At 32.9% G+C, this 25076-nt stretch overlaps 2 protein-coding genes across 3 annotated transcripts in view; one reads left to right on the top strand and one right to left on the bottom strand.

The window, feature by feature from the left end:
* Positions 1-1910: 1910 nt before the first annotated feature.
* Positions 1911-21699, bottom strand: LOC105336759 (ankyrin repeat domain-containing protein 54). 2 transcript variants are annotated; one of them, XM_034461907.2, is made up of 9 exons: positions 21520-21699; positions 15443-15472; positions 13389-13467; positions 10505-10558; positions 7971-8041; positions 7407-7465; positions 6029-6140; positions 4866-4922; positions 1911-3972 (listed from the first exon to the last, which is right to left on the bottom strand). In XM_034461907.2, exons 1-9 carry the CDS (start codon positions 21622-21624, stop codon positions 3826-3828), a joined length of 714 nt encoding a protein of 237 aa, XP_034317798.2. In that variant the 5' UTR covers positions 21625-21699; the 3' UTR covers positions 1911-3825. The 2 variants fall into 2 exon arrangements, with proteins under 2 accessions (XP_034317798.2, XP_034317799.2); XM_034461908.2 differs by lacking the exon at positions 15443-15472 and having other exon boundaries at positions 21520-21698.
* A 1773-nt stretch (positions 21700-23472) lies between these two features.
* Positions 23473-25076, top strand: part of LOC105331537 (uncharacterized) — a 28290-nt gene continuing 26686 nt past the window's right edge. The window contains exon 1 of the mRNA XM_066073503.1: positions 23473-23535. The gene's annotated coding sequence lies outside the window, so the exon portion shown is untranslated. The remainder of the gene's footprint in view (positions 23536-25076) is intronic.

The raw sequence follows: 25076 nt of genomic DNA, 5'->3' as shown, positions 1-25076 counted from the left end.
GTAAAGAATTGTAAGCTCTGTGTAACTCGCTTACAACTCGACGAATGACACTCAAATTTTGGTTGCATATTAGAAATATTTAAGCATTGTAAACATTGAAATCGGAAAAATAATTTTTGACTGAAATCGTGACCTGATAATGCAGCTTTAAATTAACTTTGATCAGATTTAGTTTTTCAGTTTAAACAATATTTATTTAGTAAATTTCATCATATATATTATAATGGCAGTACACAGAAGATTGAGAAACAAGCCAAAAGGCTTATGTTAATCTCGCTCTCGCTCTGATCAGATTTGTATATTATATACAGACATGATATTACACATTGTGGTGTTTTTTTTACACCTTCGTGGTGAATGAAGAATTTACTAGTCTAGACAAATAACACTTTACCTTACCTAAAAATCAGATATATTTTTTTTTGCTGGCGTTAATTTTTCACCTTGAATGATTAAAAATAAAATCATATTACATAAAAAACCAACGAAAAAAAGGGAGGGAAAAAGAGGAAAAACCCTAAAAAATAACTCATTTATTGAAAGAGTTTCTACAGCCTTGAGCGCATATACATGTACGCGAGTAAGATTTTTGTCATCTTAAAAGTTGATTTATATAAGTTTTCATATCAACTAGTACTATGCAACTTCCTCCGTGGTAAGAATATGATCCAAATGTAGACCAAAATGATGTCCAACTAATATGGGAGATTCAAACCCCCCCCCCCCCCCCCCCCCGGCCCAGAGACATTAATAACATTTATATTTTTGGATATCTGTGTCTCTACTTGGCCTAAATGTACACATACATGTACATGTATAATCAGAATTTGACTTGCTGTACAAGTATAATTATGTCAGAATCAATTGACATGATATTGATATTGGATATTACTTCAAAATTACAAACATTTGAATCAGGGTTGGCCGGGAAATACCAGTGCTGGGAATTACCGGTGGTAAATACCGGTATTTCCCGTCCCGGTAAATACTACTGTTTTCCACTAAACTGGGAAATACAAATTTATAATCTTTATTTCTTTAGTTTGTTCAATGTAAAACTTATGTTTATGATAAAAGATATTAACAGTAAGCATCAAAAACCAATTTATTATACTTCCCCATTTCACTGTCAGTTTATAAATCTTAAATTCACCAGATCACCTATTCCAAAAGATTTCTATAGCTGCTAATGTACAAATTTTAGTCCAGTTTTTTTTAACTTCAAGTGTTGTGTTTTACAGATTTATAATTCAAAGCACAAAATAAACTGTTATAATTAGTGTAGGTGTTGCAAGTAAAAATTTAATAATCACACATTGTTTTAATAAATAATTGACACTTGACAGTTTTGTGCTCCTGTTTTGGGGAGATATATACTATGAGTGGGGCTAATTGGCTTCTTCTTAGGTGTGTTGCATACTGAGGTAGTGACACAGTCACACTTTATTTTTCACAATTTTCTTGCCTCATTTTCATATTCACCAAATGACCAGAAAATGGAACCTTTGATATCATGTTTATGATAACTGTGTAGATGCACCTATACCTGATTAAAGCCTTAAAAACAATTACAATGGTATATGAATGAACCATGTTTTGAGTATTCATAAGAGATACATGTAACCAATGCATTACTGACCAGTCAAAACTTGTTAAAATCAAAAAACATTATAAAATGTCATTGCTGATCATGACAAGGTGTACTATTGTCTACATCCCTACAGATTTAATTAAGACTAATGTCTTAAGTAAGTACTATAATATGTAGTTGTACTTTTTTTCCCAGTATTTCCCGGGAAATACCAGTAATTCCCGGGAATTACCAGTATTTCCCACCGTCCTGGGAAATATGAGTATTTCCCGCTTTTTTGCCAACCCTGATTTGAATACTGAAGAAAAAACTACACAAATTTAATTACATGTATTTATTATGCACAACTCATTCTATTAAAAAGAAATAAAAGAATATCATTAAAAAATATAAAAATACTTTGAACTGATCTTGTGATTCTCTCTTTAATCAGCACACCAATTTTAATAACGAGATTCCATGTGCAGAATAAAAATTCCTATAACTTTTATTAAAGATTCAGAAAGATATTTCTTCAATAACTCTTTTAATGAAATAACAAAATTGTAAAACTTGAAACACATTTCATCAGTCTGTCTGGATTAATGTACTAAATTAAGTTCCATCCAGACGTTAATTATTGAGGTAGATTACAATATTCCACCCCAAAATTCATTTTTTTTAATTTAATTTGAAAGAAAACTTGCAAAAAATAAAACAAAATTGCACAAAACAATCCATTGACATTTAATATCTTTACAAATTTAACGTTTTGCAAGAAGTCATCTGTCAACATGCATCAGGTTTGGAAACAAAAAATATCTAAGCCTTGATTTCTTTTGGTAATTTTTTTGACATTTAAAAAATGTCAGTAAACACACTGTATCAGTATTTTCATTTAAAATTTTTTGTTCAAATTATAACTATCAATTATCATACTAACTACAAAAATATATTAACAGTATATAATACTTTCAATATCACAAAAAATTGTGTACAATTAAGGAGGCTGGCTGATGAACCGATTAACATCCAGGTCTTCCTTAAATTATCCGATATGAATTGCTTGGGTATACTGTGGAATCATTTAATTTCGTGGGGGCCAATTTTCGTGGATTGTGGGTTTTTTGCTTGTTCGTGGGGATCTAATTTCGTGGATGAGTCAGTTTTCAGTTTCAGTAGGTAAACCAAACCTTTTATAATTACTTTTCATTGAGGATCTAAATTCGTGGGTGAGAGCTACCCACGAATACCACGAAAATTGAGCCACCACGAATTCTAATGATTCCACAGTACATGTACAATATTATCTAGTAGAGAAAACTTCAAGATACTTGTATATCAGATTTTGAATTTGAGTATTGCCCTACACAGTATTGCCCTACACAGTATACAGGGTTATTTTTGCCCCGTGTTAAAATGTTCGCCGTTCTTGCAAACAATTGCAAACAGTTTCGCCCAATCTTGAATTCGCCCAGACACATTTGTGTTTAAAGATTGATAATTTGAGACATTGGTATTTGCCAAGTCTTAAATTCGCCCACTGAAAACGAGGGCGAAAGAGGTGAAAATAAAACGGGGGCGAATATTTCCCTGTATACAGTATATTTAATACAGAGCTCTTCTACTCTAGGAGATCAATACAGTCTAAAAATGGCCACAACCACCCAGCCATCTTATAGTTAACCAAAAAATTTTGAAAGATACTTGTAATCATTAACTCAATATAGTTGATGATAAAAAATGAACACTTTTGTCAATACTTAATACAATGTACAATGTAATACATGTTATTTCTTTTTGGGGGATATGGGCTGGGGTGTTCTTGGGAGGTGGGGTGCCACAAAAAAACAACAATTTAACTATATACCATATCACAGTTAATACAGTAAGTACTCCAAGTGAACTTGTATTGTAATAATAGATAAAATGGACATCTGAAATCCATCTCATCTTTACATAAAAAAAACAGACAACATGTACATATAAATAATATTATAACAACCTCACTCATAAATTAACAATCAACAATCACAAAATTAATAAGTTAAAAAATGCATGGACAAAACGCAACATATCCCACAATCCTCTCTTACAGTGGTGGCTCCTGTCCTTTACCATATAGGACTTTCTTGGACCACCCCACACAATCTTGTGGTGATTTTTGTTTTAAGACAATTAAACCACATGGACAGTTTCTTGTGGTTCCTAATTAAATGCACCGCCCAACACAGACACAATTTTGGTGTTTCCTGTTACCGCCACATGGAAAACCTTGGTTGGTCTGCGGTGTTTCCATTCCTTTCCTCATCCTGGTCAGCGAGCACATCCCCCGTCACCGCTGCATGGATAAATGGGTCACTGTTGTATGCATAAGCCGACTCCGGCCGACTATCTGAGGACTGTGCGTAAACAAAAAAAGTCACATATAGTAAAAATCTGGTGTGGATACATGATTACTGTTTTAAGATACATGTACATATAAGCAAAATTTTTGGCAAAGGGTAAAAAATGTGCTAACAATGACAATGTTGTTGACAACAAAAAACAATGGGCAAATTTTGATCAGAAAAGCTCACAGTTTTCAGATCAGGTGAGCTAAAAAGTCACATTTAGTAAAAATCTGGCCTGTAAATTGTTTGGGTGAGGGTAAGAAAATATGATCGACAGAGGGCAAGGCTTGCCAAGCCTACCTCACATTTTTGTTTATTCATAATTACATTAATTATCTTGAGTAATTTTTGTCTTACATGCAATTGCATGATCTATTTGAAAAATTTAGTCATCAAATTGTAATTAAGTCCGTTAGATGCTTGTAAAGCAAAAACCTTGAAACTGCCATATTACAACTGCATCAAAAAATATTATTTTGTGCAAAATATAACTAATACTTAACATTCAACACCCCCCCCCCCTTCTGGCCTGCTTCACATTATATAAAGATGCCCCCATCCTTATCACACATACACACATCATTAATATAAGGTAAAACACTGAAACAGCAATCATATTTATCATGTGTGAAATCTGCAGTTTTAAACTTTCCGTTTCTCCAAAGACTTTCTCTGTAATTCTTACACTTGGCGTTAACATGTGAGGGACTGGAGTTCCATCCAGGGGGGAGTCACTCTTATTCGCTTAGCACTAATGAAAACCAAAAAACATGTAAGCACCATCCCTCTGCATCTTCATGGCCCGGAGGAAGATTTAACTTAGCCTACTGTAACTTTAACAGTACTGTATATATATACATGTACATGATGCAGTTCTCTTACAAAGTGAATGAAATACTTACCATCCGTATAGCACTTTTTCTTTGATGACTGTCTTGACCTAATACACCTTGATTAACCTGAATTAAAGAGGATCAAAGTAAAAAATATACTAGTACATGCATACATCAATCATATTTTTGTGTTATACAGCTAAAAAGATGCCAATTGAGGCCACCATGCACAAAGGACTAACAGTTTTCAAGTGAATAACCTTTTTGATCACCATTTAACTGTTTAATCACTCAGTTAAATAACACTCAGTTTTAACTCATTAATGGGGGTGGGGGGGGGGGGTCTAGGCAAGACAGGAGGGAGTATGGGAAAGAAGGAACTTATCACCTTACTTGTGATTTACAAAGTTAATAAACTGTAGCATTAAAAGGTCTCGAGAAAATATTTTTAAATGTACATGTATATACTGTGGAAGCACATGCATGTATATTCGTTGGATTAAAATTTCGCTGTTTTTAAATCAAATACAATTTCTTTGGGATTTAATTTTGTCATATCGTAATATTTAAATGTATTACGTATCAACTCTACTTATGAATACTTTGGTTAAAAATTGGTCATGGATTTAATTTCGTTGATCAATACCGCCAATGAAAATAATGAAATTAAATCCTCAAGGAATATTTCTGCTTTTACAGTAACTAAAAAATAAATTTTATTTGCCTAGTTTGAAAAATTATTCAAGAGTTTTGCAAGAGCATTATCTCAGTGAAACCTGGAGTCCCTTAATGTATCATTTGTTTGAGACTTCTCGAATAGTTGTATTACCTATGTGTAGACATAAATTCCAGTCAAATTAGTAGGTGCAAACCAGTTTATCAGACTGAAGTGAATCACATAATGAATCATCCCAAGTACGACTTGGTCAGCTACATTTTTTGTAAGTTGAATGAACCTTGTGTCGGACTCCTTTCAATAACCAAAACATTGACTTTAGGTCAGGTTACAAAATTATTCCTTTATCTAAATACCCGCATACATACACTATTAAAATTGGAGCAAACATTTAAATTATATATTAAAAAAAAAAGAAAACTCACAAATTAATTTTTGTTTCTAAATATGTTTTCCTAATTTGTCAGTTCCACCATTATCATTAAGTTCAAATGACTAAACACTATTTCAACATGACTTGGATTGGAACGCAATTAATCAAGAAATGAATATGTACCTTTTTAATAACACTCTTTTCAACCAGTTCCCATCTCGGTGTTCTCTCTAGCCCCAGTGCGCCAAAATGTGGCCAGATCTTGTCAGAAGCTGATGCAAAGTCCTTGGGTGTCCTTAAAAAAAAAACAACCCCAGTACGGTGACCGGTATTCTCAAGTCTTGCATATTTTCCATGTTTTCATGATTAAGGAGGCTGGATGGTCAACAAACTAACCATGTGATCTACCTTAAACTTTCAGATATGACTTAAATTGCTTTAAATAGCGATAAATAATTATTTGTTAGGAAAAAATCCAGAGATTTTCTTTAAACCTTTTAAATAAATTAACAGGGCATTCAATTTCTATATTTCTATATAATGCTCTTCATCTGGAGGAGATCAATACAGTCTAAAAATGATCACAACCAACAAGCCACCTTAAATTTTGAAAACATTTCTTTTAATATCGGTATTTGCATTTTTAGATCATATTACCCAGTAAAGTACATATTTTTTTTGGCAAACATAATGTGCTGCGGCACTCTAGCTTAAATACATGCAGACATGTATGTATATAATAATAGAGTTTTTAGCACAATTTTCACAAATTTTGAAGGAAAATAATGGCAAACATAGAAATATAGGAATTCATGTTAATAGTCAAAGCAAAAATATTTAGTTTTTATTTTTACTTAATACATGTAATTATATATGGCCTAAAAAATCCTATCTTATATATTAACTAAACTTTGAGGCACTAGATGCATGAGCTCTGATGCCATATTGGGTAATTTAATTGACCAAACAGCCTCCTATTGTTTTAGACTTTCAATCAGTATAAAGCTGCCCACGTAGTGATTTAGTCACGATAATGGCAAGCGAGTGGCTGTTTATCAAAATTGCATATCTTGTATATTGTCTGGGCTCAAAATTCATCCAATACTAACTGTATCATTAAACTGAGTATAAAAAAGAAATATTAAAGCAAAATATCTCGAGTAAAACTACAGCAATAATCAATAACATGATTTTTAGCAAAGATAAACAAACTGAGGGTTCTTGACAAATAATTAAGAGTTACATGTACACGTATTTAATATAAGAATAAAACTTAAGTTTGTGTAATTACTTATATTAATATAAAACTAGTTTTTTATTTACTTCTCTGAAATGGCAACAGATATTCAGCAAATCTGCACTGAACCTGTATAAATGTACATGAAAACTGAACCATTTATTTTAACCTAGCATATTGTCGTGAGTTTTTTTTTCTTGATTACTTTGTTTGTCACAAACAACATTAATTTTATTAATTACACTTATCGTTAACATGTACATGTGTACACTGTGTGACCTTAATGATACATGTCGGTTAAGAGTTGACCACTAATTCATATACCTGCCCTCGGAATCCGGTTTCTCAGGTGCGGCTCCATTTTCTAAAAGCACCATAACCACCTGCAATACAACTCTACAGGTCAATAACATGATGTTAATTACAGGTAGATTTCAGGTAAATTACATGTAGTTCTCTCATCAAGGGCTCTTAATAAACGTCAAAAACCTGCATCCATATTGATGATATCAAATAGAAAAAAAAATGAAAAAAAAAAAATAGTTAATATACACTGTCAAATTTTCCTTCATTTTTTGCTAAACTGAGAATTGTGAAAGCTTTCCTCTTTTTTTTTTTTTTTGGCTTTATTTTTTATTTTTTGTTTGTTTGTTTCTTTAGTTTTTTTTTTAGCTAATCTTAAACAGTAATCAATGTAAACATTCCTCATTATAAATCTTCGTAAGGAATCTGTTTTCGTTTCTGTGAATTTTTCTGAGTGTTTTTGAGTGAAACTGGGCCATGTTTCTGAACAACCAATCAGAAAAATAACCAATCAGAAAGGTTCTTACTGGGCCATTTTCATGAACAACCAACATCTAAAAAATAACAAATCAGAAAGGCTCTTACTGGTCCATGTTCCTGAAATGCTGCAGCATGAAGTGGTGTCCACAGGGTCCCTTTGTTTTGGAAATTGATATCTAAAATTAAACAGTCTGGGATTAACACTATCATAAAAATTATTCGAAAGAAGACACAATGAGTTCAAGCCAAGCTTTATGCCAAAAATGTGTCTTTCCTTAAGTACTATCTATTGTAAAAAAAATTAAGATAATCAGTGACACCAGTCATTAAAAAATAACAAGAGGCCCAAAGATCACATCACTCACCTGAGCAACAATAGCCATAGCTGATCAGAAAAGTTTTAGACAGTTTTAGTCTCATATATACAAATATATAGACAACTTAAAAAAGTATATCTTGTTTGTAAAGATTTTTAAATTTTTCTCCATATATTCGAAAGTTCTGCCCCCCCTCCAAAATTCTAGCCCTACCCTATTCCTGAAGGGATCATGTTTTGAACAAACTTAAATCTTCACTACCTACTTGAGAATGCTTCAACACAGGTTTCTGCATTTTGGGCTAAAGGGTATTGCAAAGAATTGATACTTTATAAATTCATAATTATATAAAAAGTTGACACCCCCCCCCCCTTGCTAATTGTGCCCCCTACCATTCCCTGGCTATCATGCTTTGAACAAACTTGAATCAACAAAATTTGAAGATGCTTCAACACAAGTGTCAGCTTTTTCAAGCCAACTGGATTAAAAAAAGGATTTTAAAGATTTAATACTCCATATACATACTTTTCTATTTATAAAAATTCAGACCCCCCTATCGTGGTGCCACCCTGAATATCATTTTAACACACTTTAATCCCTTTAATTCATTCAAGGATGCGTTGTGTAACTTTAGTTGAAATTGGTCCTGTGGTTTGGGGTAAAAATTTAAAGTGAAAAGTTTATAACAACAACAAAGATGATTTTGACACCTGCAGTTACCATGACAACAACAGACACAAGAAACAAATTTTGATCAGAACAGCTACTTGAGCCTTTGGCTCAGGTAAGCTAAAATGTAATGAAATTCTGGTGGAATCTGCTGACGTGGGTTATAAAAACTAATTATTAAGGTCGGCTGGATTACTGGATGCATAATAATCATTTATCTTCTTGTTTTTTTTGCCAAGAGTCTGATTATACCTCTACAAATACCATACACAGTTTTGATGAAATAAACAAAACACACTGATAAAATCATTGATAAGGCTAGTGGACATCATAATAACTGTTTATACATCTAATGAATAAAATTTGCTGGTATTACTATGCTTCTTTAAGTCAAGTCATATATATTTATCCTTAGGTGTATCATTTTGTGAAATAATTCTGCAAATTGTTTTTGTTCTATGAATGATGAAAAAAATATGATTGCATTGGCATCCCTGCCTCCCTGAATAAACATTTAAAGACTCTGATTTAATGAAATATGAAGTTCATCCAGCCTAGCTGAAAGATAATTGTGATAATGTAATCTTTTATCTTTTTATTATTTTAGATAAAGTCTGGTTTTCAGAGTGTTATAGAGAGAGAGAGAGAGAGAGAGAGAGAGAGAGATAGAGAAATTAACTCATACATTACCATGTAGAACTTAGATCTGCATTGTTATTTAATCATATTACTTAAGTGTAATCCGTAATTCAACTTTCATTTATGTGCAAGAAAATTTTTCAAAGCTCTGGAGTTTCAGAGTATGCCTAAATGTATATAAGTACTGTCAGGTAAACATTTTTAATTTCTTGCTGACTAAACCAGTTTTCAAATGTTTCTGGTATATTGTACATTAATTCATACATGATCTACAAATCTAGATTTATTTATAAATATTTATTGCAAATTTAAAAATAGTCCACATCATGAACCAGTTTCAGTTTATTGCAAAATAAAGTTCACAGCAAAATAAAAGCTCCCTAAAGTTTTTGGCACAGCTTGAAAAACCATCTTAAATGTGTACGTTAACATCGCGAGGTGTTAGAATTTTTTACAAATTGCATGGAGTCGCTTTCCATCGATATAAATCTTAGCTAGACAGCCCTCACAATTAATTGTCTCTTCTAGGGTGTATATTTGGATATCATAATCATAATCATATTAATCATAATCATAAAATTGAATGAAGTCTAGCTCACTGATCGTTAGAGATAAAAAAAAAATTCTGTGTTTAATATATCCATTAAGTTTCATAAAAAGAGAGTTGTCAAAGAAATGGAATTTCCTGTGTTATATAATTAATACATGTATATTCGTTGCTGTTTTTCAGGCTATTATAATTTTAAGTCCTGAGAAATTGATTGTAAAAGTTGATTTACAGTATATACAGTAAATTCCTAAATAAAGGTGAGGAAAAAATATCCGCATAAAATTGCGAAAAGCATATACAAAATCTCAATTTCATTTTTAAACATATGAAATTATGACAAAAAGTGGTGTTCACAATTTTATATTCTCTCAATTCAATGCAAACCAGTGGAACCTCGGAGTGAAAGAACCAGGCTCACGTAAAATAAGGAATTACAGTAATAATGCAAGTTGAATAAACCTTACCAACTCCTCTGCTTAAAAGTTGGCGGACAATTTCTTTCATTCCCCAAAAGCAAGCTGTAAATAGATTATTGATGAAATGATTTATTCACGACTAATTAAATGTTTAAAAAGATATAGGGTGCTTAAAAAGAGGCCTTGATGATTAATTGAGGCATTTATGTTATTTATAATTACATGTTTTTAATATCTAAATTTGCAACCCCCACAAACACACTGGATCAAATTTTGGCTGACGTACAATATTTAAAATTAACACATTTTCCACTGTCTTTGCTCTTATATCACACTTGTACAGTCCCTGAAATGTTCTACTTTCCAATTTTCTGTGCACTCACTGTTTGCTAAGAGTGTGCTCACTGTTTGCTCAGTGTGCGCTCACCATTTACATGGGAAAGTTATATAAGAACGTTTTTTGTGAGGGACTGTAGCTTCAGTTCTATAAATACTTAACCTTCTGAAATATCACTTAGACTTTTACAAACAGTGCCAGACGCGTGTGACAATACTGTCTGCATGCATGGGTATTATTATCAGGTTTTTGTTATTACACCTAATAAGTTTGTGATTAAAAGTAAAATCTAGAACTTTAAATTTTTTGTGTTTATTTATAAATTAATGCTTCCCTTAAATTATCCTAAATATATAAGGTATATATGCATACAATGTACATGTATATGTACATGTATTATAAATATTAATACTTTAAATGATCTTAGGCTAAACCAGAACATGCAGAAGAGAGAGAGAGAGAGAGAGAGAGAGAAATGAAAATTATCATGTTTAACTTATCTGAGTACTCAATAAATAGATTTTAATTTATTCAAGCTTCTGAAACCAAAACTGCCAAAAAATAAACCCCCAACAAAACAACACAGTAAGAGGATGTTAAATTTGGTTCGGATGTCAAGAATAAAGGGGGTGGGGGGGGGGGGGTGGGGGGGTAGAGTTTGAGGATGGTTATATAGGTTAGACTCACTGGAGTTGGGTTTGATCCAGTAGATTCAAGATTTTTAGCCATTTTGCATCAAGAATTTCCACAACTAATGAGGGAGGGTTAAAAGGTATGTGACATTATCATGTATTGATTTAAAAAAACATCATCCATTTAAGCACTCAGTTTTACTCATTTCTTGTAGAAAAAATGTTTCCAAAGATTTATACCTATTTTTTCTGAATTTTTTTCTTTTTTATTAAGCCGTGATTAATTGCTAAAAGGAACAATTTAAAAGAGCAATTTTTTAAAGTAAATATAAATAGTTCATTTAAATGTACATGTATATACAATCGAACTTTATTATCTCGACCTATATGTAGATGGGACTGTTTGAAAACTTCAAGATATCTATATATTCCAGATATCGATGTTAAAATACTTCAAAAATAAGTGGTTGGAACAAATCAATTCAACATTATCCATTGTATATTCGATATCAGTCTTCGAGATACTGAAGTTACACTGTATATTTATGAAGGTAGCTAATTCAGAGTCTCCATCTGAATTTCGGGTTCGCTTCCTGTATCCTCTCTGTGTCAGCTTTCGGTTGTTTTATTATACCCCTGGAGGCAGACCTGATTGGTAATAATGCATTAAGGTGGAATAACACATCATCACAAAATGGCTGACCGCTGATCAAAACGACATTTCATTTTATTAAAAGGATTTTATGGACTGAAACATGTAACTTACTCCATAGCTCATGGATAAAGTGTCGGACTTGTAATCCGTACATCTGGGGTTCGAATCCCGCAGGGTCTTTTTGTTATTACTTACTGGAATAATTATTTTAGATATTCATTTTTTATCCCCAAATTTTTTGCTTATTTGACATTTGTACATTTCATTTATCATTATATCTTTCATTAACGAAAATTCTCCTGTTAATTTGAGTGACTTTTTCCAGGTGTGTTATTCCACCTTAAGGGCCAACACAAAAAGCAGCTAGACCTTAATTTAGGTTTGGTAGTTGTCTCGATCAGCTTTCTGTTCAATTGTGTCTTTCACAGTCAGGTCACGTAGTACTTCAACAAAAATTATTCAGACAATTCATAAAGTCACGAAATCTTCACGAAGGCAGGAGGAGGAATTTTTTTTTCTTTAAGTCTGGCAAGTGACGCACATACATTCCATCTTCAAAGCCATCCATGGACTAATCATATTTTGTATTTTTCACACATTGCTACATGATATTGAAAGGTTGACAATTATATTAAATTTTCCCATTTCATTTCCTCATGCAGTCAGCGTCTTCTTCAGAGGCAGGTTCTGTGACCGCCTAGATTTGTATGCGGTGCTTATAGGTAATTTTTCTGGAACTGCACCCGTACAGACGGGGTAAAGAAATGTAATTAATGGCGTAGAGGGAACAAGGTTAATAAGGTTGAGGCGCTGCAAGTGAGCGCTTTAGGCCATAAGGTAAAAACTAAGGGTTGGTGTGCCGTATTCCCCAAAGTCCACCAAAATGCAATTTTAGAGAAATAAAAGCCACTTGAAGCAGGATTTTCAAACTTATTAGATGAGTTTAAACAATGGCAACAATTTAATGAAATAACAATTACTGGTAAACAGGTATGTTTCTAACAATTCGGATATGGCCAGTAGTTGCATCTGTACTCAAGACTCCGGGTGAGTTGGACGACTGGCTAAGGCTGGCCGCCATATTCCAGACTGCCAATTGATAATTTTACATGACTATATATAATTATGTAAGGATCTAAACAATGAGTGAAAACTAACAGGAGGTGACATCAAGTAAAATGGGTAAAAGGTTCACAGATTTCAAATAATAAAATAAACTCAATAAACTCAATGAGTCTTTGATGACCTGGACATGAAAACCTAATAATTACACAATGATGTTTAACAGCTTAGCAGTGCATAACTTACATATATAGAGCTGACTCTGGAGAACCTCCGGACCAGATCCTTGTATCCGGATATTCTCTGTCAGGAACCTCTCCACCAACTAAAAATAAAAAAAGAGGGAATGAGGCATTCTAATGATGTTTACATTAACTGAATTGAAATATCAAAATGCACTAATTTGATTCAATTAAGAAAAAATAACAATCTTAAAAGAACTGCTATTATTTTTTTTTATCTTTCTTTTTTAATCATTTTTTGGTCAATTTTTGACTAAAGAGATCAAAATTCAGTCAATGTCATCATTATAAATAAGATTTTTCAAGCTCTGGATTATGCATTCCTTTACCTTAGTTACTAAGTATTGCTGCAGTTAAGAAGAAGATCTTAAACAGTTCTTCATTAGTATACAGTCATGTATTGTTATACCTACATCAAACTTAGAGGCCCTAGTAGAGCCTAAACTCATGCAGTACTCAGAGACCACCAAGTGAGCGAGTCAAAACAACTGAGAATCAACAATATGTCAAGATGTTCATTATATAAGTAAATATACCATGTATTATTTAGTAAAGAAAAAAAATGCAAATACTTTAGCTGTAAATTTTGACACTTTCCAAATATCTATATCATACAAAGATCTTTTTTTTAAAGGAGATTAATATGGTCTGAAAATGAAGCCATGCATGGCCATCAAGCCCTCTTAGCTTCACATTTAAATCTCTCTTTTTTGGGGGAGTGTTTTTTTTAAAAAGATATTTCATAATGAAAATATATTAAATTTGTTCAATTAACGCAGCAGGCAATTTCAGTACTTACATTGTATTCTAATTAGCTTTTGCTCTCCATAAGGAATTTCTTGATACTTTTTACTACTGATGACCTCCTATTGTAGTCATACTTTAAGTAACGACATAACCTCAGTTCATGCACTTAACTTAAAAAATGCACTATTGAGTACAATATACATTATGTGACAGACTCATTTGGTTTGATGTTTATCGATAGCCTTTTGCATATTATAACTGTTTAAAATTAAACAACTGTATCTGTGTGGACATCTTAAGAGAATTAATTTCAGACAACTGTAACAAAGAGATAAGGTTGACAAGTAATGTGCTAATAAAAATATCATTGTCCAGTGAAGTACTGTAAACCAAACTTTATTTTCGCGACGAAATTATTTTACGATGTACAGGTGATTGACAGGGCTACGACGACTAATTTTTGTGAGTTGATTTCGTCATTGTTATTACGACCACAGGAAAAAGGCTGCTTTGCTGCGAAACATTTTTCGCAACGACAAGGCTCTAGCAAACCTCAAGAAATTTTGAATCATATATTATCATGATTATAATACAATTTTTAAAACATCGTTAAACAAATTTTTATATAAACTGATTGTGAATCCAAAAAGATTTGTACAGCAAAACCTGAATAAAGTGAACATGGATATAGGAAATTTATGGCAAAAACAAATTCTTTATGATGACATTCCCTGCAAAAATCTCAATAAAACATAAAATATAATCTATAGAAATTGCCAAATTTAACAAAAAGGGTTACAACTAATTTCCCGCTATACCAAAGTAACCTGTCCACTGGCAACATTTAATCATATTTCATTAATCATATTTCATTATCATTTGAAATGAATATTTACCATAAAATTATAAATTTCATTAAAGATACATGCTTTTTAAAGATGCATAATATATAAAATCTCCAATTCAAATGTAAGTTATGCAGAATTTATTTTTAAAAATTGAAGAAAGAAGATTTAATACTTACATTTTTTGTAAATGATGGTGGTATTAATTTTAATAACCATTGATAGTTTAAGATATTTCATAATTACAACAAATTTGTTCTAGAATTTCTTACGATTTCACTATTATAAGCCTAGTATATACAGAATAACTACTATAACAACATTTTTTTCTATGGTCCCTTGAAATTAATTAGCTGTGTATTTTTTTTTCAACAGTTTATTTTATTTAAATTACAAAATAACGTCCTTGAAAATAAAAGTTGGTTTACAGTCTGATACGATACACTACAACACAGACAGTGTCTACCTGATGGTCCGCAGCAGGTAGGGCCCAGTGCTGTAGAGTAAAGAAACAGAGAAAAAGGCAATGAAATTTTGAATTACTTCAATTAAATCCAATCACGTCAAATGTCATCATAGAATTTTAACACATATATGTACGTATAACTTACAGTACAGATCAGACCCAATCTAACACCAGAGTAAACCCCATCTAAACCCCGAATTTACTTTCGGGGTTTTAACTTGGGGTTTACTCTGGGTCTGCATTTTGAAAATTTGCATCCACTCGGAGTTTACTTTGGGTTTACTAAGAGGTGTGAAGCAGACCTGTCATTTATCTTGCACCATCTTACTGCCTGTAATTCCTACCCCTTGTATTTAAGGAATGAATTCAATATTTATTTGTTTTATACGATATAAAATGGTTTGGGGCAGTTTACGCTTTATAAACCGCGAAGCGGTTTATAAAAAAGCGTAAACTGTTTCAAACCATTTTATATCGTATAAAACAAATAAATATTGAATTCATTGCTTATAATTTAATTTTTTTACTGTTCATTGTAGATAAAAACGGTCATTTGACCCTTAAATTGACGTAAAATTGTACAAAATTCAAACGTAACGTCAAGCGTATTGATATATTTTTGACGTTAGTCTTACTATGACGTAGGCAACATTCTTTATACGATATAAAATAATTTTTTTATCCAATCAGAAAGCGCGTTACAACCAGAATTAAATTATATTCCAAATCAACATGTAGCATCTGCTTTCAGGGATATACATCTAAATGGAGTTTACTGTCTGTGTCCACTCTGGGTTTACTTTGTGTTTACTCTGGGTCCACTCTATATTTAACCTGAAGTAAACCCAGAGTAAACCCCAAAAGTAAATTTAACCCAGCTAGGGTTTAGTTGGGGTTTACTTTCTGTTAGGTTGGGTCTGATTGGTACTGTATACATGTATAATATGTTATCCAGCTCACAGTAAGAAGGGAAAACAATTATTATTATTATTAGATCCTCTGAAAACACACTATATATGTTCATCAATGATTACAAATGATATTATGAGAAAGTTTTCATTGTCAGTCCGTCTCTCTGTAGAAGAGGAGACATGCAGTATGGCCTTCATCCAATGTCATTATTTTATTACGTGTACCTAACTACCAGGTCAATAGTTCAAGCTAGCAATTTGTTTCCACATTTCATGTACAAGTGTTTTGCAGGTGATTCATTTTGACGTGTGTCCTGCATAAAATATGCACACACATGTACATGTATTTTGTTCAGGATGCATAATTTGATTATATGTGCATCCAAAAGGACGCATTAAACTTAGAAATACATAATATATACACGTTTTCTTGCTAAGAAATTCCAGAACATCGATTTCATGTTCCTTTCTTTACCTACTAACTACACGCCCAAAATGTTCCAAATAAAACAAGAGGCCCATGGGCCACATCGCTCACCTGAGGAACAATAGGTATGATAAAATCAGCTTAATGGAGTCATAATACAAACTATCTGGACAATGTATAATAATACATGCAGATCCTGTATAATTAAAAACCCTTTTTTTCCTTTGAATATTCTTATGTTTATAATCATTAGTCCCTTTTCTAACAGGATGATTTTATAGTCATATCATATGTTGAGTATTGCAGTTCTCAAAAAGATCCTTAACAATATAATTTATATAAGGGATATAAACGTACATCAAACTCTGAACCTTCTCGGGAGGCCAATAGTCCTGGGGCCAAAGTCTTAACAATTATGAAGAATCATCTGGCTGATTAGTTTCTGAGAAGATTTTTTTAAAGATTTACCCTATATATTCCTTTGTTAAACTTTGACCCTCCCATTGTGGCCCCACCCTACCCCTGGGGATCATGATTTTCACAACTTTGAATCTACACTACCTGAGGATGCTTTCACACAAGTGTCCGCTTTCCTGGCTGATTAGTTTCTGAGAAGAAGATTTTTTGAGATTAACTCTGTGTATTCCTATGTAAAACATCGACCTCCCATTGTGGCCCCACCCTACCTCCGGGGGTCATGATTTTCACAAATTTGAATTTACACTACCTGAGGATGCTTCCACACAAGTTTCAGCTTTCCTTGCCGATTAGTTTCTGAGAAGCAGATTTTTAAAGATTTACTCTATATATTCCTATGTAAAACTTCGACCCCCCCCCCCCCCCCCATTGTGGCCCCATTCTACCCCAAGGGGTTATTATTTTAACAACTTTGAATCAACACTGCCTGAGGATGCTTCCGAACAAGTTTCAGCATTGCCGGCTGATTAGTTTCTGAGAAGAAGTTTTTTAAAGATGTTAAACTTCGATCCCCCATTGTGGCCCCACCCTACCCCCGGGGGTCATGATTTTCACAACTTTAAATTTACACTACCTGAGAATGCATCCACACAAGTGTCAGCTTTCCTGGCTGATTAGTTTCTGAGAAGCAGATTTTTAAAGATTTACTCTATATATTCCTATGTAAAACTTCGACCCACCATTGTGGCCCCACCGTACCCCTGGGGTAATAATTATCACAACTTTGAATCTACACTACCTGACGATCCTTCCACACAAGTTTCAGCTTTCCTTGCCGATTAGTTTCTGAGAAGAAGATTTTTTAAGATTTACTTTATATATTCATGTTAAACTTCGACCCCCATTGTGGCCCGACCCTACCCCCGGGGGTCATAATATTCACAACTTTGAATCTAGTCTACCTGAGGATGCTTCCACACAAGTGTCAGCTTTCCTTGCCGATTAGTTTCTGAGAAGAAGATTTTTAAAGATTTACTCTATATATTCCTATGTAAAACTTCGATCCTTCATTGTGGCCTCATCCTACCTCCAGGGGTCATAAATTTCACAAATTTGTATCTACATTACCTGATGATGCTTTCACACAAGTTTCAGCTTTCCTGGCTGATTAGATTCTGAGAAGAAGATTTTTAAAAATTTACTCTATATATTCCTATGTTAAACTTCGACCCCCCATTGTGGCCCACCCTCAGGTGAGCTAAAAAGGTGTTAAGTTTACAATACAATAAGTTGTTAAAGTTGGTTTCTGGAAGAACAGACTTTGAAATTTTTCTTAATAAATATTGACATTTTTTTTACTTTTTTAATCTTTAGTTTTTAAGATCTGTGTACAAACATAGAATTGTGAGCAAATCTATGTATCTTGCTTATAATTCGAAGTTTAACACTCAAATATGGTTAGTAAATAGAAATTGTAAACAATTAAACACAAGAAACATGCACTACATGTATAACAAATAAAGAACACAATTTATTTTTTCGAAATGAATCATATATATGATACATGTATACAGTCGTTTGACCAGTTCCGAATTTTGACCAGTTTCGAATAGTTAAGAAGTTAAATAGCAAAAAATTAATGAAATAAAAAATGTGGGAAAAAATCAATACCTTTAATATAAACACGTATTAATGCTTGTTTGAATTCTGCTGTAGTTTCATTTTTGCGGTCATACATGTATTTGATATCGGTCTTAGATTAGTCGACCTACTTTCGCTTTGTAATAAATCCAGGTCATTGGAACGCTAATATGCACGTACAATTGTCTGTCGGTGCCTTAAATTTTTACTTGTAACAAGATTTCTTTTTTTTAAATGAAGGTTTAGTATGTATTCTAACATACCCAAAAGCAAACAGGATAAAAAATAAAATAAAAACGCAAATGGAAGCAGAATTTTATTTAGCCGTCATTTTACGAGTTCCGAATACCCAATTTGTTTCCCTCTGTTTTAGGATTTAATGAAGATATTGATTGAAACAAATACTTCTGAAATTCATTAAATGTCTTTCTCCGTCTTAAATAAATCATATTGTACCACAATAATGATAAGTGGAGGGGCTGCGACTGTATTCCGACAAGGTGTTAGAAACCAGGCTAAATTGTTGTTTCGGTGATTTTGTCTGTCATTTCCGTGCAAATCAAACTGTATTGTTAAGAAAATACCAATAACTGAGATGTTTGCATTAAACCTGTTATTCAACAGGTTCAATCAATAGTTTTAGGACCGAAACTTTTTTTATCTACATTCCATATGTATAGGAAGAGTTATGTTATTCGGAACCCATCGGCTTATTCGCAACTGGTAAAATGGCTTCCCACGTAATTTGTTACAATAAAATTTTATTTAAAAAAAATTAAATACAGTAATATTGCATTTATATCAGCAGGGATATGGTGTATATCGGCCAAAAAATTAGATCTAAAAATAACACCCAGGAACATTTACAGCACCTCCAAATCTATACCCTATTCGGAACTGGTCAAACAACTGTATACCTACATATTTCCGTCAGCGATATCAAACTCTATTTAAACTGAATAAACTCGAGAAAATGCCGAGCATCTCAACAAAACCTATTGCATTAATTTAATCTTCCATTACGCAAAAGATAATGCCGAATTACCGATAGAATGAATTGTATTTCAGTACCCCTACATCAGATTTTGCTTAATTTGCGCAGGAAAACAGTTAACTGTTTGCTTTACCGAAGTCTCTGTTTGATTTGATACGTAAAAATCACGAAATACAGACGATAGTTTCCAGGTTACAAAGCATAAATAATGAAAACGAAACGAAAATCAGAACAAGCTAACACCAACGTCATGTGTGAAAACTGTCAACGCATTGAAATATTTAGCCTCAATTTACTTCACAAAATCGGCACTAATATATTTTGCATGTTTCAAAATTTCCCTTCATACGCGAACTGTTGCACAACAAGCAATTTCATCATAGTCCGATCGACCCTTTTTCGTATAATGTCATGGCTGCTTGAAACAAAGAACCTCGTTTTAGAAGTATGAAATAATTTTACCGCATGCCGAACCCGAAGCTATTAAACTGATTGAAACACGCCTTTCCTTTATTATTATTTTCGTAATAACTCAAATTTGAAACAGAATTACACCTTAATTTTTGCAATTTATATTTTCCTTCCCATAAGGATAATTTATGCTAAACTGCGTTGAATTTGCATCGGTAGTTCCTGAGAAGAAGATTTTTAAAAATGCACCCCCCTTTTTCTACAGTTTCAAGGTTTTCTCCGCTTTGAATGCAGATCGGACTTTTATTTCTGCAATTTATATTCGCCCTCCCATAAGGATGCTTTGTGCCAAATTTGGTTGAAATTGGATAAGCGGTTTTAGAGAAGAAGTTCAAAATGTAAAAAGTTTACAGACGGACAGACGGACGGACGGACGGACGGACAGACGGACAGACGGACGGACAGACGGACGACGGACAAAATGTGATCAGAATAGCTCACTTGAGCTTTCAGCTCAGGTGAGCTAAAAAAACTCTACAAAAGCCAAAATCGCATTCACCAACACTTAGTCATGATTAACCAATGAGATTCAATGATACATGACATTACGGCAGGGAAATTGATATTGATCATGATGCTACTGAACAAAACAGACAAAATTTCTCTCGAACTAGATTAGTTTAAGTTCCAAAGTTTATGAAAAAGTAGACAAGTGGCAGTTAATCTGAAATAATTAACAACAAAGAGGTTCATGCTGAACAAAACACTGATCCAAAACGTGAATTAAATAATGGTGGCGATAAAGAAAGAAAGAAAACTCTGTAGGATCCCAGTGATGGCACTTAACCTATCTCTTAGAATAGTCATTTAGAACTGTAGTTTAAATAAATGTAGCTTGTTTGGTATTAATATTCTTTGTGGAATAAAATATGGACTCATTGTTTTCGGCTTAAAGGACTCAGAGATATGATTAAGAGTGGTACTCTAGACCCATAAAGACCATTTTCAAAATTTTTATTGTGCAACTTTGACAACAAAAACATTTTTCAAACAAGTTCATATCTTAATTTCTATGAGAATTGGCTTGCACAAACACAAATAATTTTTTGATAGCCATAAAATGGAATCAAACGGCTTACATGTACGATGACAAACGGAAAAATCCACTTTGACATATTCTTATTTAAGTTGAACACACCAAACAGTACATGAGGATATGTTAATTGAGAACGCACATCTCGTTAATCATTTACAGATTCGTAAAAGAAAATCTCACCAAGTCATCTCCCTGTTGAGCTAAAGTTGATAGTTGTTCAAAAGGTACTTGAGCTGTTCGTAAGTGCGACTGCAAGTCTCTTAAAACTGTGAAATCTTCTGACATTTTCCGTATTCAATTCAACGACAACGGTGTTGTCAATCACGCTCCGAGTTGTCTCTGTCAATCTCAGTCACTAGAACGCTTGGATAAGATTGTGATAGTTCGTTCTTAGAAATAAACTGTTTGTGCACCGATGCACATCTGCAGTTCAATAATATACAGTAATATGAGCTGCAAAATTCATATATTGTGAAACTGTGACTAATTATTTCAGTGACCTACACAATCTTCTGAAAGTCTTATTTTTGTGGGGAGAGCTATTTTGAGGCCCTGATTGAAGCGCTTGAATGTATAATTTTTTTTCTATGATATTTATCACATAGGTTTAAGTAGACAACATATCACCATGTTTAGCATGTTTTGGCAGCAAATTAAAATCCTAAAAAATCCATTCAGTTTTCTGACTACATGTATGCCCATCGAAGGAATGTTATTTAAAAGTATAATCAGAACTAGTTGTCATGTTGTAAATTTTTTAATTTACACCAAAATTTATAACATGACAAAAAGATGGGGATATAAGATGAAGAAAATGCCCGTTGGTTCAGTAGAATTTCATTTTACTACTTTATTGATTTTTTTATCTTTTTTTTTTTTTATCTTTTTTTTTTTACATTTAATTCTTTTTTTTTTAAATTATATGATACAATTTTGCGAGAAAAGAAAATTATACTACGGGTATAGTCGGTTTGAATATTTTGATTCACACGATGGAAATGAAAAGAGTTTTGGTGGTATCCAACCCTCAGTCTTTGTTCTCTAACTTAATTTTTTTCTAGTCTGTTCAATTATTGACTCTTGGTAAATTTTTGATTAAAAAAAATAATAACAGACAAATTTTTAAGACAGTGTATTGTATTTAAAGCAAAAAAAAAAAAAAATAATAATAATTAGATACATGTTATAAAAGTAAATTTTAATCATTAAAAAGGGTTTTTCCTATGCTTTATCTTAGGTAAATTTTATTTTATTTAAAATTGCTCAATATTCAATCTTTTGAGTGATGAGAAGGAAAACGGACGTAGTTGCATTAAGAGGACATGGTCACGATTTTTGGTCAAATTTGATTTTGCTATTTCTAAATGTTTACAATGCTTTAGTAAGGCAATTCTAAAGATCAACCATACTTTGAGTGTAAGCTTTTAGAGTTATAAGCAAGATACAGAGCTCACCATTCTTTGTTACGTAAACAAGGCTCGTGTTATGTTTTGTTTACATTTGTTCAATATACCGTAAAAAGTTCTTTTTTCGGGCTGATTTTTTATAAATGGTTAGGGTAATTTTTTCATACTTTTAAATGAGCATCGTTTGAACCCTGAGGTATTAATAAATATCAAGCAATTAAGCAAAATCAGTATTGAGGATATCTTGGGACAAACAATAGTTTTGAACCAAATAAACAGTTAAGAAAAACCTCGATATTAAAAAAAAATATTTACATTTTCAACTGTCTTTGTCTGTGATAACTTTACGAATCAATATTGAACCCTATAGCCCAATAATTTCATAGAAAATGAGCGGCACAAAATGGGCGTGTCTTACAGCATAACCGAGACACGTCATTGGCTGCGCCGCGTGGTTATACTTGTTTTAAAGCGTAGAAATTGGAATAATATAAATATAAATAATAATATATAACTCTTTGAATATTATGAGGTGATAATTTCGATCGGAGCGTGGTCAAATCTATCATAAAACCCTTCGGGCTTTCTTGGATTTGACCACGCCCCGACTAAAATTATCAACTCATAATACTCATGCAAACAATGATTCCTTATGCCTTAATTAAAGCCATACATCCCCCCCCCCCCCCAAACACACGTCGCCCCTGTAGATCTCTTCTCATGTCAATTCAGATCAAAACCAAATTGAAAGAAGCAACGGTCCATCTTCATGAAAGGGCAAGGTTCACAAGTGAGTTTTTTTCTTTTCAAACAAGCCAAAGGTACGTATACAAATCCACTATTACATGGGAATTAGGGTGGCTCACTACAACTTGAAATTCGTTTCTCATACACGTATCAGCCAAAAAGTGAAGAGCTTAATAAACTTTAAATTGTGTACTAGTTGTTTTAAACAGCTATGTGACATGTGACGTAGGTATGTCTATTTCATTCCTGACCACTCGGCCATTGCTCTTTGAAATCATCTATATTTGTCAGGCTTTTGAGCTAAGACTTCACAATAGGTGCATATTTCGCTTGAAACCAGCGTCATTTTTAACTTGTTAAAACACAAGAAATAAAAAGTCACTGTTACATGTGCGTCCTATTGAATTCCACGGTCTTGTTAAAATGGTTTAAAATATTTAGTCAAATGGGCGAAAAATATGAAATTTGGGATGAAATTTATGATCAAACAATAAAAAAATCCTAGAAATTAAAATAATAAGAAATAAATGATGCAGTAAATCTAAACGATAAACCCAAGTGGATTCGAACTCGTGATCTGCAATTCACAAGCCTGATACTTTAACCACTGAGCTATGATGACATCAAACCACATCAATCAATAAATACGTTCATTTACAAAAAATTAGATTATCTGGAATGGATATTTGTACATGACAATTAATTATCCTTTCCGGATATATCCGTATGGGTTTCGCCAAGTATGGCAGATCCAGAAAGGTTTGGGACGAGCTTCAATTATTATGTTGAACATTTTTACTGCGAAAATGTTTATTTACTTTTAAATTGACAAAAACCACCATGTTAAAATTGATAGACGTACATGTATGTAAGTATTTTTTGCGGGGGGGAAAGTTACGGTCGGTTGCTTTCCGATCGAGGCATTCAGGTTGCATGAATTTCTGAATGCATGAACTAAACATTGTAGTAAAATGTTTGAAATAAAGAAAACAACAATCAGTAAAATACTATCTTTATTCTTTGAGAGAATTTTCAAGGTATCCTTATTATTTTGCACAGATAGTGCAGCCTTACTTCGCATGCGCATCGAGCACAGTCATGTGTCATTCATACAGCATGCATAACGTCTGCCATCTTTTTAGAAACCCCGGCGGCACTACATCCAATACATAAGCTACATGATAGTAAATCCAAGAAAGTTACAACGTAAAATCATTTTCATCGGTTTCTACAAAAACGCTCGTTTCAAAAATGCATGCGATCATTCACATTGCCAGAGTGTGGTTTGCGCATTTTCGAAGCTATACCATACAAAGCAAAACGGTCTACAATTATCGAGGATTTTTGAAGTTTCTGTGCCTGGATTTCATTCTGTCTTGTTTCGTCGGTCATTGGATATTGCTTGCCAGTGAACTTGTTGTCATGTTATTTTTGTTCAAAACGCGCGTTTCTACAAGGTAACATGCTCGGGTGTATGAAATACCTGAATGCGGTGAAGCATTAATAGTGCTATCAGCTTTATGGAGGTTGTGGGGCCATCTTGTGCATTTGAGGATTAGACTGTAAACATTTCTAGAACTTGCT

This window comes from Magallana gigas, chromosome 10 (genome assembly GCF_963853765.1).
Source record: "Magallana gigas chromosome 10, xbMagGiga1.1, whole genome shotgun sequence".
In the NCBI taxonomy this organism is placed as follows: Eukaryota; Metazoa; Mollusca; class Bivalvia; order Ostreida; family Ostreidae; genus Magallana; species Magallana gigas.
The sequence above is the reverse complement of the archived record's forward strand: the minus strand, read 5'-3'. Positions and strand labels throughout refer to the sequence as shown.